A 16,855-nucleotide genomic window follows, 5' to 3' on the forward strand; every position below is an offset into this window, starting at 1 on the left:
GAGCGCGTGTAACACAGATGCTCTCCTCCGGGTTAGGGGGAAAGCAGAGTGTAATGACGCAGGCTCTTTCCCACATTTTCTCAAAATAATCTTCACTGGTTTGAAAGATGCTGTACACAATCTTTGCGCTTGGACGAGAAATAAGAGCTGATCGCACATGGATAAACAGATGAATCCAATTTTATTACCATCAAAGTCATCAACTCAGTCAAGGAGTACAGTACAGAGCTCACAAATGCAGGACAGGACCTACAGATGATCACTGGTCCTGGCAACATCACATCTACGAATACACCTGGAAGTGCTCGGCAAAATGAACAGACATGGGTTATTAAATACAGGGTTTATGAGTATGTATTGGGAAAAAGCATTGCTTCAAACTGTGCAACAGTATATGAACAGTATTTATTTGCCATCTAAACAAAGAGAACACACTACATGAAATAATCTATTCACATTAAAAAAATCTGATATCTTTCTGACTAAGCATCTTTTTAAAGATGAAATATTCATCCTAAACAATGTAAGAAAGATGGTGATGCAATCTGAACGATGCTTCGACTAATCTACTTTAAACACATTCAAAGAGATACTTTTATGAGTAAACGACTGTAACAAAAAAAGGTCAAACTTGAGATTCTATTGTAAACCTTTTCTTTTTTCTTCCCATTTAGTTTCAAATGGAGAAATATATCTTTTTATTATATAATTTGACAGGTGTGCACAGTAAATATTCTTGACAACAGAGTGGGGAAATCAGACAAGCTGGCTGTGCATAAGCCATGACATACTACACTTGAATTAAGTCATAGCACTGGCAGAGTGGCTACTGTCTTCATGTGGCCCGTGTTTCGGGCTCATGGGAACTTACAGTCCACCCACTGAGACACATATGAATTTGACAGCAGCCATATGTCAGTGTCTATGTAGGTCAGTGGCCCTCATGGGCCTGACAGCTGAGAAAGGACTACAGACTTCTACTTACAGGTATGTGGACTGTATCGAAAGGACACCAGGAATCACAGTTTCTGCAGCCAGTCAAATATTGCTCTAACTCCACTAGAGTGATTACAGAGGTTTCCTTCTGTAGCTCATTATTAAAACTCAAGGGGATCAGTGATAAGAAAAGATGAGATTGTTATTACTGTTTATCAAGTATAAGCTGAAAAATCTATGAAATAAAAAGAGAGAGTAAGAGCCAAATAAATAAAAAGAAACATAGAAAAAAGCAAAATGATCATGTACATAAAGTTTTAAATAAATACATAATAGAAATAGTAAAAAAAAAACAGTGTAAATATGTGGTTGCACATCTCAGTACAATACAGGTCAACAAAGAGTAAGTGATGGTGCCCTAATTACAGCAAAGTCACCACAGTGCATGAAGTATTTTGAGTCGGTATCTGAACGCAAATGTTTTGAACAAGTCAAAGATGGCGGGATGTCACGAGGGCGTCTAAAAAAGAAAAGCTACAAAAAAATTTGGATGCATAGAACTGCTATGTAAAAATGGGAGGAAAAGAGTGGTGGGGTTGTTTCACATTAACAGCGGGGGCGCCAAAGGAACAGCAGCAGTTGATAGCGTAATGTACAGTATGCTTTTGAAAAGAACATTAGCCTTCACATGGCTTGTGGCAAGAGACGACAATGCTGTGGCCTGTGATAAGACAAAGCTGGCTGTAGCACATCTTTATCCACCAAGTGGGTGTAAAATGAACAGCAAAAGTGAGAAAGCATGCTGTTTTGGCTACTTCTACAAAGGTCTCTATGTACAGAATCTTTACACTTACAGCTATGAGGTTCTTTCCTGAGCAGGAACTTAGCAAAGAAACATAGTGTCTGTGTGTGCTTATGTGTGCAGCTGCCTCGTTCTAAACAACACTGGCTTAAAAACTCCCAGTCGCTGATTAAAAGCCCATTAACTGGTAAGTGGAGAATACAACAGACGGTAAAGATAGCCATATGTGTCAAGTGAGAGAAGTGCTCGTGATCTTCTTCAGGTGCGAATGTTAAGAAGCAAAACTTTTCTACCGATTCTACAAACAAATACTGGAATTGCGAGGATAACTGCAGGGAGAAGTTTCCCAAGTCGGCTCATTAAAGAGGAATCAAAGCTGTTTTCAGCACAATTATGTCTTCCATTATTCTCTTATCACTATGAGAAGAAATGGAAAGAAAATGTTAGCTGCAAGCCACAGCTTGACAGCAAATCGTTTTAGCCCTAAAACTAAAGATTTTGAAGTTAGTGTTTATATAATCTGACGCACACTGGGGGAGGTCAGGGGAAAAAAAGCACCGTACATGGGTAAAAAAACAAAACAGAAAAAGCCAAGGCAACGTAGCAGTCAGGCTCAGGAAAGGTAGCACACAGCTTCCATGAGATGATACTAATGCTGCAAGTGAAAGAGAAGCAGAGTCAGTGTCACCATGCTAGCAGCTAATGTACAGTGTGCAGGAGTAGGTGGGGACTGCAGAAGTCAAACAGGGCGCGGGGGTGGGAGGTTGGTTTTTAACCCTGCTCATCACCAGCTTCAGCAGGTGTGTGAAGGGCAGCTGAAGCTTCACCGTTGCAACGCGATGCGGGCTCGTCCCCATGTGGTGCCGGGATGGGCTGCTGATGGTCTTCGGCTGAGGGCGCCACCCCGGCCGAGGCCTCTGGTGCCGGTTGACTTTTCTCTGCTCCGGCGGGGAGCTCTGTGACCGGAGCGGTTGAACCCTCAGGTGCTGTGGCAGATGAAGGAGCAGGAGGGTCGGCAGCGGCCTGGGGAGCTGTGGAGTCTGCTGGGGCCCCGGCTGCAGGGTTTGCCGCCTTTGCGTCACTGTGCTCAGGTGCTCTCAGTCTCTTCATGATGGTGGTGACCCGAACAGCTTTCTGTGGGAGAATTAAGATCAAACTGAACTCAAATTGATGCTATAACCCCCCCCAAAAAATGCAACTAACAGTTACACAACACTGTACCGTGCTGCTGTATATCCTTGTTCAAAGACAGTAGAACTATTGTCGAACTTTTTGAAAAAGAAAAAAAGCTTCCGGAAAGAGAGAACAAAAGGGCTCACCTTCCATTTAGCTCTGGCAAAGTTCTTTTCTATTTGTGCGCACACGTTTTCCTTGATGTTCTTATCTGAGGCTGCACCACCAGAGATCCTGTTGCACAAAACAGGAGAAATACAACTTCACAACAGAGATTCACATTATCCTTACCTTCATGTGCCACGGGCTGCTACACACAGTATAACTCAATTTGCTGTTTGTTTTATCGATTGGCAAACTTTTCTAAGGACAAAATAACCTTTAAGGATCATTTTTATCTTGGCTATTTTTCTTCAGGAATTTGGCATTGACAGTCTATTTGTGTTCATAGGTTAGACTTGTGAAATATAAATAAGCAATGGTATCTGGGAAGCTAAAAAAATGCTGTATACAGGTAATAAAGTCAACTTGATAACATGAGATTATATTTATAGAGAAATGTAACAGGTAACTCCAATTAAAGCACATTTAGACATGCAAATGGGATTCAGAAGAATGTTAATCAATATATTTTCAGGGAACCAAGTTTTAAGACTGTTTGTGCCTGATCTTTGTCTCAGACGCAGCCAATAATAATTGGCTAACCGCTAATAATCCTACTATAATGATCATAGTATATGTATATATATCTGTCTGTACCCTATCTGCTCCCTAATGGGTGGGCTAATCTGAATCAAACGTTGCACAAATATTGTTGCACCTATAGTGAACATCTATATGCTTAAAAAAAACATTTATAATAAATATTTTTGCTTGATGTGTCGCTGTCACCTGTGCAGAATTTGACTGTCAGAGAGTGCACTGAGAAAGTGCAAATAATGCTCAGGACAGTAACAATCCTGGAAATGCTAACCACTGTTTCTTTGCATGATTCTACCAAAAAACAAAATGAACTTTTGAGAAGTCTTTCAGGTCAAATTAATATGGTCGGATCAGAGTCCTTTCATTTAAATGCACAATTTATCAAAGCTCCGTTGCCTACCATTCATGGTTTATAGCCTCCTGGGCTGTCAGTCTCTGGTCTTGATCCACCTCCATCAAACGAGCAACCAAACTCTTAGCTGTCAAAGAAAAATATCGTACAGAAGAAACTCAACAAAGAACAGGTATATTCCCCCGACAGACGAGAACATAAATATGACATATGTTTGAACACTCTAGCGGAAAGAAGAGGAGAAAACTCTCCAAATCTGAAATGTTTACCGAGCAAGCTGTCAGTGTGTTGCTTCACAATGTTATCTTTATCCTAAAAGTACCTGAATCAGAGATTTCATCCCAGTACGGAGAGTCAAACTCATAATCTCCTGCTAGGATCTTTCTGAACAAGTTCTTGTCATGGTTTTCATAATCATCATCATCAGTTTCATCGTAGAAAGGTGGGTTGCCTGACAGCCTGATGTAGGATAGAGTGAAAAAAGAGTGAATATGTGGAGTCCAAAAAAAGCCTTCATCCCATATTTAAACAAGCTTATGCTGTAACAGAGCATTACAGATCAATCAAATTTCCACATGTGACTGAGAATAAGCCTTTAAGTCTCATAAACATAACTTACAAAATATACGTGATGACGCCTGTTGCCCAGCAGTCCACAGGTCTGCCATATCGCTGTCTGCCAACTACCTCTGGAGCTGCACCAGAAAAAAAGACATTCACTAAATTTCTACACGTCTGTAAACCAGAACAAGCACTGCCTCATTTGCATGTTGTGAAATTTAATATTCTCACCCAGATACTCTGGCGTCCCACAGGGCTCTTTGATTAGTCCGTTCTCCAGCTTGGCAAGATGGAAGTCACTGATGACTATTTTTGAGTTCTTCAGGCGGTTGTAGTAAACCAGGTTCTCCAACTGTGAAAAGTGACGTTTTTTAGCTGATGTAATATTCATATTTAAGGCATTAAAAAAAGCGAGTTTAAATTTCCAGTGGTTTCAAAACAAAAATAAAGAGAAGACTTAAACGATGTAAATGTTTAATTATGTATTACGAAGTGGGATTTCAACAGTTTTCACAGCATTTGTCACTGACACACATTTAAAAGTCCAAAATCATACAACACCTACCGTTCTCTAATTGTCTCAAATTTGCATACTAATGAGTTGCAAGACAGTGGTTTTTAGCTACATGCTAATGCTATCCCTCTCACTGCTCATAATGATAACACTCTAATGTTTGGCATGGTTACTATATTGTAGTGTCTTAGTTTTATGAAGCCTATAATCATTATTTTTGGAGGTATTTGGTGAGAAATTAAGGTGCTGCTATCTTGCTATCATGGTGCAATGATGCTATCTTGTAGAAAAATGCTAACTTTATCAACAAGAGGCTACAAGGACTAAACATTATCTCATATGGTCTGAGATTTATGATAAGTAAGACAACACAATTAAACTAGTTAAGATGAAGAAGAAAAAGTTGTAATGCTTAAAAGTGAAATTAAAACACTCTCTTCTTTCTATGCTGTGAAGGACATACATAACCTATGAGATGCTCTCTTAAGAAAACAAACCTGAAACTCGCCATTTTTCAGTGTAATGAGATTAAATACGTCATTTTTAAGAAAGAAAAGTGGTGTGTGCAACATCCCGCTGCAGGAGGCAGCTGTCAGAGGGTGGAACAATTGTGACTATGCACAGTAGCAGGTAGCTTGGCAGAAAGGGAAATTAATTCCAAGAAGCAGATGTTTTGGATTGCACACCTTTTCTCTAAGCTGAGGTTTGTTGTTGAGAAAACTGATAACGGTGCAGAAATGTCTTTCAGTTTGGTTTTTCAGGGAAAAGTCATTTAGCCATTTAGTAAAACTGGACTGAAAGTTGCTGGAAACCTTTTTACATCGTACTCTTTATTTCAATGTGATGAAAACAGCTTTTAACTGATTAACTGAGGACATGTGTTTAAAAATGATATTCTTTGTATATTCTTGTCTCTTTTAATGAACTCCAGTACAGTCATGTTGTTTTGAATACTTCTGATTTGATGATGCGACTTGATATCCTGAAGCATATTACCTTGAGATTTCTGTGAACAATGTGGAGTGAGTGGAGGTAGGCAACCGCCTCCAACACTTGGCGTACCACATTGCTGGTGTCCCGCTCTGAATAGTAGCCTTGATCCAGGATCCAGTCAAACACCTCTCTGCCTGTTGCACTGTGGAAGTTGTTGGAAATTAGGAATGTAATTTAATTTCAGTAGTGAAAGCTTTAACGAACAGTTTAAATTTAAGATTTACTAAAAACTTTTCTGTCTTGGCCTATTCTTTTTCTTCCTTTGCTCTCTACTATTAACAGTTTAGAAAAAAGAAAAAAAAATACATCTGTAATTTAAACTGAAATAAAGACATCCTAATTTGATTATTATTTAACAAGATTGCATAAAAGATTTCCGTATAACCAAAAGCTTTTTAAATCACAAAAAAAGAATCCCACGTTCTGGAATTCCATGGAATACAGTACACAAGATTACAAAATCATGAAAGAGCTAATTTCACAATGAATACCAAGTGACTGGAGCTGTTCTTGTATCTACAGGACCTTGGGCTCATTCACCACAAGTATCAACAATATAAACAGATACATTTCAAGTTTAAGTTACGGTCAAGACAAGCAGAAAGGTTTTCCCTTGGCTCATCAGACATCGGAACTCACAGTTCAAGGAAGAGGAAGTACTCTTTTTTGGTCTCAAAGACATCCACCAGTTGGAGAATATTGGGATGCTTTACCCTGAAAAGATGTGTCAAAAGACACAAGAAGAGAATCAAGTCAAATATCAGATAAGATCTGAGTCATTCATTCTTTTAGAAGGCTAATGTAAATACCTTTTCATTTTAATGCACATAAACAACATGCATTCTGAAATCTGAGAGAGGGAACAAGACATATTTAAATATGCAAGACATATTTAAATTCCCATAGATACGCAGATTTGTGTAATCTGATGTATCCATATGGGCATATATCTCAAACATTTATATCATGAGCATTGACTATGCCTTCAACAACCACAGCAACATGCAAGAAACTCTGAAGGACATTCACGAGCCTACTGGTTATTTTCATGATCATTTTTCCACAGTGCTGACTGTGGAAGTCTGCTAAAAAGCTCTGTCTTTAATTGCTTCCTTATTCAATCACTCCAAGCACAAAGTTAATTTTGTGAATGGAAAATTGAGATTTGGGACATTTATGAATGATTTTCATCGTGCATCACAGGTGTGTGTTTTGTAACCATAATTTACATGTCTGAATCAGAATCCAGACACAAGCTGTGAAGTACTGGAGAATTTTTAAAGAGCACATACTCATCATGTGTTATATAAATGTTCTTTTTCAAACCTGCCATGAAATAAATGGCAGAAAGTAGATGCAGTCCAGTATATTACAGACCAGCTATTAGCTACTGTAACAACTTATTAAAGCAGATAAACACTATTTTTTTCTGTCGTTGTTTAGGACTGGAATATTTAGTTTAGTTTTAAAATAATCAATGATGCCTAAAAACTGCACTTCCTGGAAGGGCTACCTGAGGTTGGTTCCAAAAGTGAGTCAATCCTCAAACACCCCCAAATGAACAATGTCCAGCTTCATAGTGACAGTTTATGTTTTACAGTATGATACAAAAATATTTCCAGAAGATACTAAGGTGTATGCTGTTGAGCATTTCTGGTAAGGAATAGTATATACTATTTTAAAATGATATTGGATCATGCAAATCTAAGTAGCTATACCCAATGTCTTGATGCAAACTCAATCATCCAAGTAAAAGAAAAAGAGAATTCTGTTCAACTGGATTTAGCTTTTTCAGTGGGAGAAACATTTCACCACTCGTCCAAGTGACTTCTTCAGTCTCAGCTGACTGCAGGTTTCCCCAACCTTATAAACAGTACCTTTGCACAATGACTGAAACTAGCACAACAGAATGAACAATGGCCTGTGAGGTCAGTTCTTTGATCATTAATACCTCTTTAATGTTTCCATACCAACCCAATTAGACGTGTACTAGATCTACTACTAGATCTGTTACTTTTCCCGTATTAAACTATGGCTGCATCACATGTTAAACTGAGATTTAAATCTCAAATCCAGGATATTTACAGGGGAACCAAAACATGAAACTAAACAAGAAGAAGCTAAACTGACAGAACATACAACTGAACGTTCTCTTGCGTAACAACAAAACAAATGGAAGAAGGTAACTTGAAAGAGTAATCTCTTTTTTTCCCATTTTCATTCTTTTCTTTTGTAATGTCAGCCCACATTTGTCTCTTCAAAATGTAATTTGATGTTTTGCCAGCAATTATTCACAGGCTTTGACACTGTCATCTTACTGCTCAACCCCCTTCATTGATGACTACAACATGAAATGTGGATGCAGTGCACATCCCTGTTATTAAAGTCTAATTTTGAATGGAATAATCGGTGTTTTCAAAGGCTCCTTATAAAAAAAAAGCACTTTTATGGTAATCTCACTCTACTGCTTTGCTTGCTGACAGCGACAAATTGTTTGATAAGGCTCAGGTTATGCTAATGTGGGCTTTACCAGAAAGTCAGATCATCAAAGAGAAGCTGAAGGAAAATCTCTGATAATAAAGGCTTTAAAAAGTGACTGCATATGATCACTCAGCAGAATGAAGTTCACTTTTCTGCTTTCTTAAAGAGCACTGAGCTGTTTCTTCTTCTTCATAAAAAGATGTTTTCTGTGAAATCATTTTCAGTAAAATTAAATATAAAGCAAGAGTCACACAGCAAGATGAATCAGATGAAAAACTCACATCTTCAATATGGCAATCTCGTTTTTTGCAGCCTTACGGACTTTCCTCCCATCCTTTTTCAGGAATTTTTTACATGTGTACATCTTCATTGTAGTTCTGTCCTTGGCCCTGAATATCTCACAGAACTCTTCCCTGAAAAGATTTTCACAGCACTTCAGTTTTTCTTAAACAACATAATGGAAGCATAATTCAAATTCAAAAGCAAAAACCTTCCGAGATACTTACGATTTAACGATCTGACCCAGGTCATATTTATCTGTCACGTCCGAAGGACTGTGGTAATCCTTCTTTTCCCCGATTGTTAAACAGCCAAATGGCATGGCCACTCCTGACCTGTGGTATAAAAAAAGACAGAGCGAAATAAATAAGAATAAAGATTAAAATCATTGCAATTTGTCAGGTCATTCCAACTACTGCTGATTTATTCCCTCACACAGATCCTTAATCTTACACTGGATGATGACTTGGCTGCAACATATCCCTCCCTCAGCCATAAAATAATTATTCCAGAAATGCTGAGAAAGCATTTCCAAAGTGTGAGCACTAAAGAGTCACCAGAGGCAGTATGAGTGCCACAGATTGTTTTAAACTTGCTAAACAGAGCTTTCATGATCCAGCATTAATAAGAATAAAGGCATAACTGCTACACAGTCCTACCTTTATGTTACAGCTCATAATTTTGAAAAGTCTGCACTGAATATACCAGCACTTTTCCGTGGGCAGAAACTTACAAAACACAGGGGTCAGGGAGCAGCAGGACTAACGGTTAATTCAAACACAGAGCCCAGTAAGGTGAATCCCACAACAACTGAAGCATTTCCAATCAAGAAAGGGAACCAGCAAATATCGGCAGAGCACCCAGAGAGGGAATTGAGGGAATTCAAGTATTTTCTAAGCTCTAAATCAGCACTTTAATATCTAATTGCGTTACAGTATTTCTGTGACTCTCTTTAACAGTTTCAATTTCAAACTTGTTTGTTTTGTTTTGTTTTTTTTTGGGGGGGGGGGGGGGTGCGTAACATAATTCTATGTTGGCAAGTTTTCACAGTTTTCCTATTTTTAGTAAAGGATTCTATGATTTAAAAAATCCTCCAGCACTCATTGTCAGCTAATGATAAATGTTTTGACAATATCTATTGAAGTGATAATATTTTATATAACACAGAAAGATGCCAGGCAGGCATCATAAAATCATGCACTTTTTAAATGTGGTCCATTTTCTTAATAAAAAGTAGTGGAAGACTTTATTTTATTTTGTTTATTTGTATTTCTCTCTGCTTGCTTTATTACAAAAGTCACTACACATCACTGCTACACATTAAAGGTTTTATTTGCAGCTGAGGTGTTATAATTATTGTAGAGATCAAAGGAGAAATGATTTTTTTCTTTGTAATCTTCTCTCCGCACAGTAAAGTCAGGAGCAGCGAACCCAAGACCAAGACCGTGACAAGCCGAGCTGTTTCTGAATTTTCATGGTTCGCTGCGGTTAGCATGTGTATTTTTGTTTATGGCCAAATGCAAAATTGTGTCTGAAGTCAAAATTCCCAATCCATCTTCAAACACTTCACAGACTTCAATCAGCTTTTTTACGTGTCTTTAATTATCTCAAACCTCAACTCTAACTCTTCTCAGTAATCTTCATAGCAAATCAGACACAAATCAAACAGATCAAACACAAAAGAGAAAGCTGTTACACACAATTAATAAATTCACTAGTTTAACAAGAAATGTATCTCTGCGTCGTATGAAACTGGTAATGAAAAAGAGATTAGGGATCGTCACAAATATAACAGTGTATCAAGCACATGACTCAGAGTTTTAGAATTTAAGGCCAGGCATCGAATAACCTCAGTCTAGTCCCTCCTATCACTCCAACTCATTCAAAAAGACATCAATAACCAGACAACAACAGCATTTATTCCACAAGGACCTAAACTCAAGCAAACTAAAAGCCATACATGATGCTCAGTGGCAACACACTAAAAAGTGTTCTAACTGTTGTACTTTTTAAATAAAGTTATGCAGCAGTAAATGCTTATCAATATTCCTATCAATCTGGGAACACATTCACTAGTTTTGGGGTGCCAGAGAATTTGGGTTAAAAAAGCAAAATCAAAACTAAATTAATTCCAAACAAACCCAACGGTTTCCAGACTTCATCAGACTAGTTTCCTCATTTGCTCTCCATGCATAATGCTTAACACAACCAGAACTTGCTCAAAACGACTCAACACTAGAATTGGGGCAAAAAGTGGACCACTTAAAAACCATCATATACACACAACCGTGTTGTTATTCATTCAGAAAAGCCTTTAATCTTACTGAGTTGTGACTTGGTGCTCCAATAAGGAAAAACCACCTGTTTACACCCTCGGTTATGGACGAAGCATTTCACGGCTGGCTGGAGTGTGGGATACGGTCTTTCAACAATTTGTATATAGATAAGAGGTTTGTTTCTTTTGAAAAAAGCTTTCTCAAAAAGTTTTAATTTACGTTGATTTAAGTCTTTTAGATATTTGCAAATTAGATGTTTTGTCTCATCTAATTCTGAGTGTTTCCCTATGCACCCGTCCACTTCTCTGCTGGACCTGATAATTAAAAACAAAATGGACTCAAAGAAGATCATTGGTAAAATGTATACAGTGTTTAATGACCACAAGCTGACTACCTTAGAGGGCCTTAAGCATAGATGGGAAGGGGAACTAGGAGAAACAATACCCGAGACAACTTGGCTACAAGTTTCAATGAATATCTCCAACTCATCAGGCGATCTGTTATACATTTTAAGGTTGTACATCATCTCCACTGATTTGGACCCCACATGCGGCCTGGGTAAGACAGCTCCAGCCACTCTGCTGCACATGTTTTACATGTTTTACACAAGTTACATGGATGGAGCTCAACCTTTCAGACTAACTCCAACATAACAGGACAAACGATCCAGCCAACCCCTCTGATTTAAATGTTTGGTGTGATTCCCTCTGAAGCATTCCTGAATAAACTTGCTCTATCACCTCTCTGCTGGCCAGAAGATTTATTCTCACCAAGTGGAAGGACCCCCGGCCCCCAACATTTGGCCTGTGGATTAGAGACGTGATGTTCATCTAAGGAAGATTAAGTTCACCATCAGAGGGTGTGCTGGAAAATTTCATCCTTCCTGGCAACCGGTCATTAGTTATATTGACAAAATGTCATCCTGTGATATGGAATCATGATTCTGTTATGTTGAATGTATATAGCCCAGTGGCCCATTGTCTTGCATGCCTATAGTTTTGTGTGTACTCTGAGTATATATATCACTATTTTATTTTTCACTTGAGATCTGTTATTGAGAGGTGGGAGCAATGTTGTACATTTATTGGTATATGCTTATGTGTTTAACTGTTGGAAAAATAATTTTAATAAACTACCTGGATCAAAAAAAAAAGTGGACCACAAATGGAAACTTCTTTTATCATTATTTTCCTCATTCCCCATAGACTCTATAGATTTATGTGACCGCATCTGCCTGAGTAATACCCTCTATATCACATGGTAGTAAATCTTGTGAAAACATAAGTAGTGTTGTGTTTCGCTAATTTAGCACCTTTAATACCTGAGAAATGGAGACACTTATGCTCATTGATTGGCAACACTGCCTCCAGTGGTTAAAAACTGTGTTAAAGAATAGCTCTCTGCATCAACATAAGTCATGAGGATGCCTATGGTATGAGAATCCTAACATATTGAGAAATGTAATTTTATTGTGTTTTGAACAACCAATGCGAAGAAAAATGCCCTCCAAAAACCAAAAGAAATGGAATCAGCAAGAATGTGGATGAAATCCCTTGATATATTCAAGAAATCCTGAGAGAAAGCAGTGACTCTCTCTGTGTCTACTAGTGTTTTTAAAAAGGAATCATACTACTTATTAATCCAGTGCAGATACCTTGGGGCCAGCAACCACAACACTGCATGCTTGCTGACTGGACTCGCATAAATATTCTCTTTGCAAAACTAGGAATGTAAAGCAGTAGTGGAAAATGCCTGAACAGCATTTTCTAGAGATGAACATACGGTATAAAATATATATTTCCTATCCATGAAGCAACCATTTGTATTGTCACTTTGTGACGCAGGGTAGTAGGGAAAATGAGAACCTTCTTACTATGTAAGAAGGAAATTTGTCTTCTGCAGCTTCTGATATCCAATCTAAATGAACAAGGCTCAGCTGAGAAAACTGTGAAGAGAAAACTTTGTGCTCACTTCCCTTCCTTTTCTTAACTGAAGCACAACACTGACTTGTGCAGTCAGTGAGAGGAGCTGACCTTTTTTGGCTCCCTCTCTTTCTCTCACTCTCAGTACATTGTATATCAATGCTGTGGCTCAGTAAAATTGCGCTGCAAAGATGAAAGGAAAGTTCTGCAGGGATGGTGGTTTAAATGGAGGACATTCTGAGTAGGTTTAGCAGACCGAAAAAGGCCAAAACATGTCCGAAAAATACATTATGGCTACGTTCAGCAAGTAGCCACAGTCGTGACATTCTAGGAAAAATGCACATGAGAAGAAGAGAGTGGGCACGCAATTTTGAGAAATGAATTGCATGAAGTAATCCAGAAAATCAACCTTTGCGGTTTTTGAAAAACTTTATCTTGAGCCTGCAAAGCCACAAGAAGCACAAGGGAGAACATACGCAAAAAATTCAACACCAGATAATGTAATTCTTCAAAGAACTCATGAAGCAATGTAATGGAAGAAGAACTTGTCAAGCACTTGAAGCAGAAATAGCAGGATGCTTGCTATATCACATAACAGAGGCTGCATAATGGATCCATTTCAATCGACCGGCATCAGCAACATTCAAGCATTATCGCCCCGTGTTCTGACTGTTATCTGCCTCTGGGGAGCACTACTCAATGGCTCTTAATGCTTTATGTGCCACTGTGTGCTGTGACTCTGCTGTGGGCCCACCTCGGGACACAGTACTATATCACCAAGGAATTTCTGCTAGTGCTGTGAGGATTTACAGGACAGAAGATGGATAGTGAAAAAAGATGGAGGCTTATTAAGCAAGTGCAATACCTCCTTCAGCCAGGCAAGGCCATCAGGAAATGAGTCGTTTTAGTTCTTTGTGCTTGATGAAACTCTTGCAGTGCCTGGAAAAGCCAGGGATTAGACTAAAGGCAGTGCTGAAAGTGCTTTTTGAAGCACGTAAGTGGGGATTATTTTAGCTGCTACTGGGATATAATGCAGGGTTACTCCACAGGGAAGTAGTTGGTATAGTTAGCTTACTTAAGTGAGCCATTTTCCCCTTGCTTTTAAGAAATGTTTCACTTCATGTTTAGTTGTTGACTCTCTGCGCGGCGTTCTTTCACACCCTTACTCCCCCTCTGCCTCAGTAGCTACTAAATGAGGATGCACAGTAAAGATCAGATCCCATGCATTACGCTTGTGCTGACTGTAGGCCATTACATACTTCACTGAAGCGAACCCAAGCAGTGCTAAACTGCAACAGTCATGCACAAACCACATTTTACACACATAACTGCTCATCTTATATAAGAATAACAGCATAACACATGATTGAAAACCGTGTCATATCTTTTTAATATCACACATTTCTCATTTGAAAACATTTTTCAGGATCAAGAAGTATAAAAAGCTTTTATATCGCACCTAAGACCAAAAAATTAGACTAATATACTAATAAGATACCTTTGGACAAACAGAGAGGTTTCACTCAAACAGCAGGAAAGTTCCCATTCTCCATTTAGCCTTCTTCTACAGCTGAGAGATCACAGGCACGCTTTGAGGGTAACCCAGAGTTAGCCACCAAAACGTGAGAAGGAAACCAAAGGATAAACCGTTACATGCAGTTAGCTGCGTTTGACTGGTTAAATGTGACATAGTTGAACACTGGTGTGCCAGCGTATTATTAAAAAAGCCAAAACGCAGCCAGTGTGGCATATCAGACCTTGAAGGAAACACACTGTAGCTTTATAATGTTTCACTGAAGCTCTGCAGTCACAGTCCGATCATTTACTATTAATGCTCTTCTGAAGATTTTAGGTAGCAAACATAACCAGGAGATAATATGAATAAGTGGTCAAAATTCATCTTTCACACAAATACCATCCATGCTGAGTCCCTCAAGCACACTACTTGAGTGTTTTGGGCAAACTACTAATTCTGTTTTGACAAGGCTAAGATCAAATATCATCTCTTTCTCTGTCTCTCATTATCTCTCCATTCTCTGTGTTCCTAAAGACTGGTTGGAGCCTGAGTCTAAAAAGACGCGTCTCTCTAGGTTTTTGGAAATAAACATTCTTGACCTTCGTTTTCTTTCATCCTCACTGATCTCCTCCTGGGATTGCCCAAAAGACTGCGAGAGCACTTTGCTTTCAGCTAAAAAGAGAAAATAAGGGCAGCACAGATGGGAACAGTGACAATTGTGTAAGTCTTAATAAAGCCTTCTGAGCAGAAAGGTTCTATTGCACGCACACAGTGCAAGGAAACTATTCTTTTTGCAGTGAAAGCTAATAGAAAGCACATCTGTTGGATTGCAGCACGTCAGGTCTGAAAGCCCTCAACTTTAGCTGTGCCAAAACAATGGAAAACTAATGGGCTCATAAATAACACTCTGGCTACAGTTAACTTTGAGTTTCAGTAAGAATGTATCGACTCCTTCATGTTTTCACGACTTTCAAACAATGATTTCAAGATTCTTTTCAAATCCTAGCTTCACTGAGATTCACACAGACTGTCAGCGTCAGGCGATGGGATTGGTTACTATGGGGGACATAATACGCAGAACCTCTGTAGCTTCTGTTGTGTAATTGTTGTATTTGCATCTGTACTACAAAGACCATGGTGCTCTTCTATTCATTCCTGACTGACAGTAGAACAATATAAAGCACTGAAACAGAGAGCACATTTTCCAGTCCTAAGCAGTGTCTACAGACATTCAATCCAGCATTTAACAACCTGTCTTTGTAACTCACATCGATAACTGTATCAACATATTTACTAACCCAGGTGTTGTCTAATCTTATGCTCCTCGTTACGCCGACCTGTGGCATACACTGTATTCTGTTTCTGTTTATGATGACATCATATACATGTCACGTGTTAAACATAATCTCAGAGGTCAGACGAGTGCTACAGTGGGGCAAAAAAGTATTTAGTCAGCCACCGATTGTGCAAGTTCCCCCACTTAAAATGATGACAGAGGTCAGTAATTTGCACTAGAGGTACACTTCAACTGTGAGAGACAGAATGTGAAAAAAAAGATCCATGAATCCACATGGTAGGATTTGTAAAGAATTTATTCGTAAATTAGGGTGGAAAATAAGTATTTGGTCACCTCAAACAAGGAAAATCTCTGGCTCTCACAGACCTGTAACATCTTCTGTAAGAAGCTTTTCTGTCCCCCACTCGTTACCTGTATGAATGGCACCTGTTTGAACTCATCATCTGTATAAAAGACACCTGTCCACAGCCTCAAACAGTCAGACTCCAAACTCCGCCATGGCCAAGACCAAAGAGCTTTCGAAGGACACCAGGAAAAGTATTGTAGACCTGCACCAGACTGGGAAGAGTGAATCTACAATAGGCAAGCAGCTTGGTGTGAAAAAATCAACTGTGGGAGCAATCATCAGAAAATGGAAGACATACAAGACCACTGATAATCTCCCTCGATCTGGGGCTCCACGCAAGATCTCATCCCGTGGGGTCAAAATGATGATGAGAACTGTGAGCAAAGATCCCAGAACCACACGGGGGGACCTGGTGAATGACCTGCAGAGAGCTGGGACCAAAGTAACAAAGGTCACCATCAGTAACACACTACAACGGCAGGGAATCAAATCCCGCAGTGCCAGACGTGTTCCGCTGCTGAAGCCAGTGCATGTCCAGGCCCGTCTGAAGTTTGCCAGAGAGCACATGGATGATACAGCAGAGGATTGGGAGAATGTCATGTGGTCAGATGAAACCAAAGTAGAACTTTTTGGTATAAACTCAACTCGTCGTGTTTGGAGGAAGAAGAATACTGAGTTGCATCCCAAGAACACCATACCTACTGT

The 16,855-nt window shown here is 39.0% G+C and overlaps 1 protein-coding gene across 1 annotated transcript in view; it reads right to left on the reverse strand.

Annotated features, from left to right (window-relative positions):
* Nucleotides 1–208: 208 nt before the first annotated feature.
* camkvb (CaM kinase-like vesicle-associated b) overlaps nucleotides 209–16,855 on the reverse strand; it is a 53,056-nt gene continuing 36,409 nt past the window's right edge. Inside the window, exons 2-11 of the mRNA XM_080891401.1 lie at nucleotides 9,021–9,128; nucleotides 8,796–8,927; nucleotides 6,673–6,747; nucleotides 6,037–6,175; nucleotides 4,758–4,878; nucleotides 4,585–4,660; nucleotides 4,288–4,424; nucleotides 4,014–4,092; nucleotides 3,058–3,145; nucleotides 209–2,872 (exon numbers count right to left, since the gene is read on the reverse strand). Of these exons, the coding sequence (XP_080747527.1) occupies nucleotides 2,510–2,872; nucleotides 3,058–3,145; nucleotides 4,014–4,092; nucleotides 4,288–4,424; nucleotides 4,585–4,660; nucleotides 4,758–4,878; nucleotides 6,037–6,175; nucleotides 6,673–6,747; nucleotides 8,796–8,927; nucleotides 9,021–9,115 (1,305 nt within the window). The 5' untranslated portion in view covers nucleotides 9,116–9,128 and the 3' untranslated portion in view covers nucleotides 209–2,509. The remainder of the gene's footprint in view (nucleotides 2,873–3,057; nucleotides 3,146–4,013; nucleotides 4,093–4,287; nucleotides 4,425–4,584; nucleotides 4,661–4,757; nucleotides 4,879–6,036; nucleotides 6,176–6,672; nucleotides 6,748–8,795; nucleotides 8,928–9,020; nucleotides 9,129–16,855) is intronic.

This window comes from Rhamphochromis sp. 'chilingali' (genome assembly GCF_963969265.1).
Source record: "Rhamphochromis sp. 'chilingali' genome assembly, chromosome: 9".
Taxonomy (NCBI): Eukaryota; Metazoa; Chordata; class Actinopteri; order Cichliformes; family Cichlidae; genus Rhamphochromis; species Rhamphochromis sp. 'chilingali'.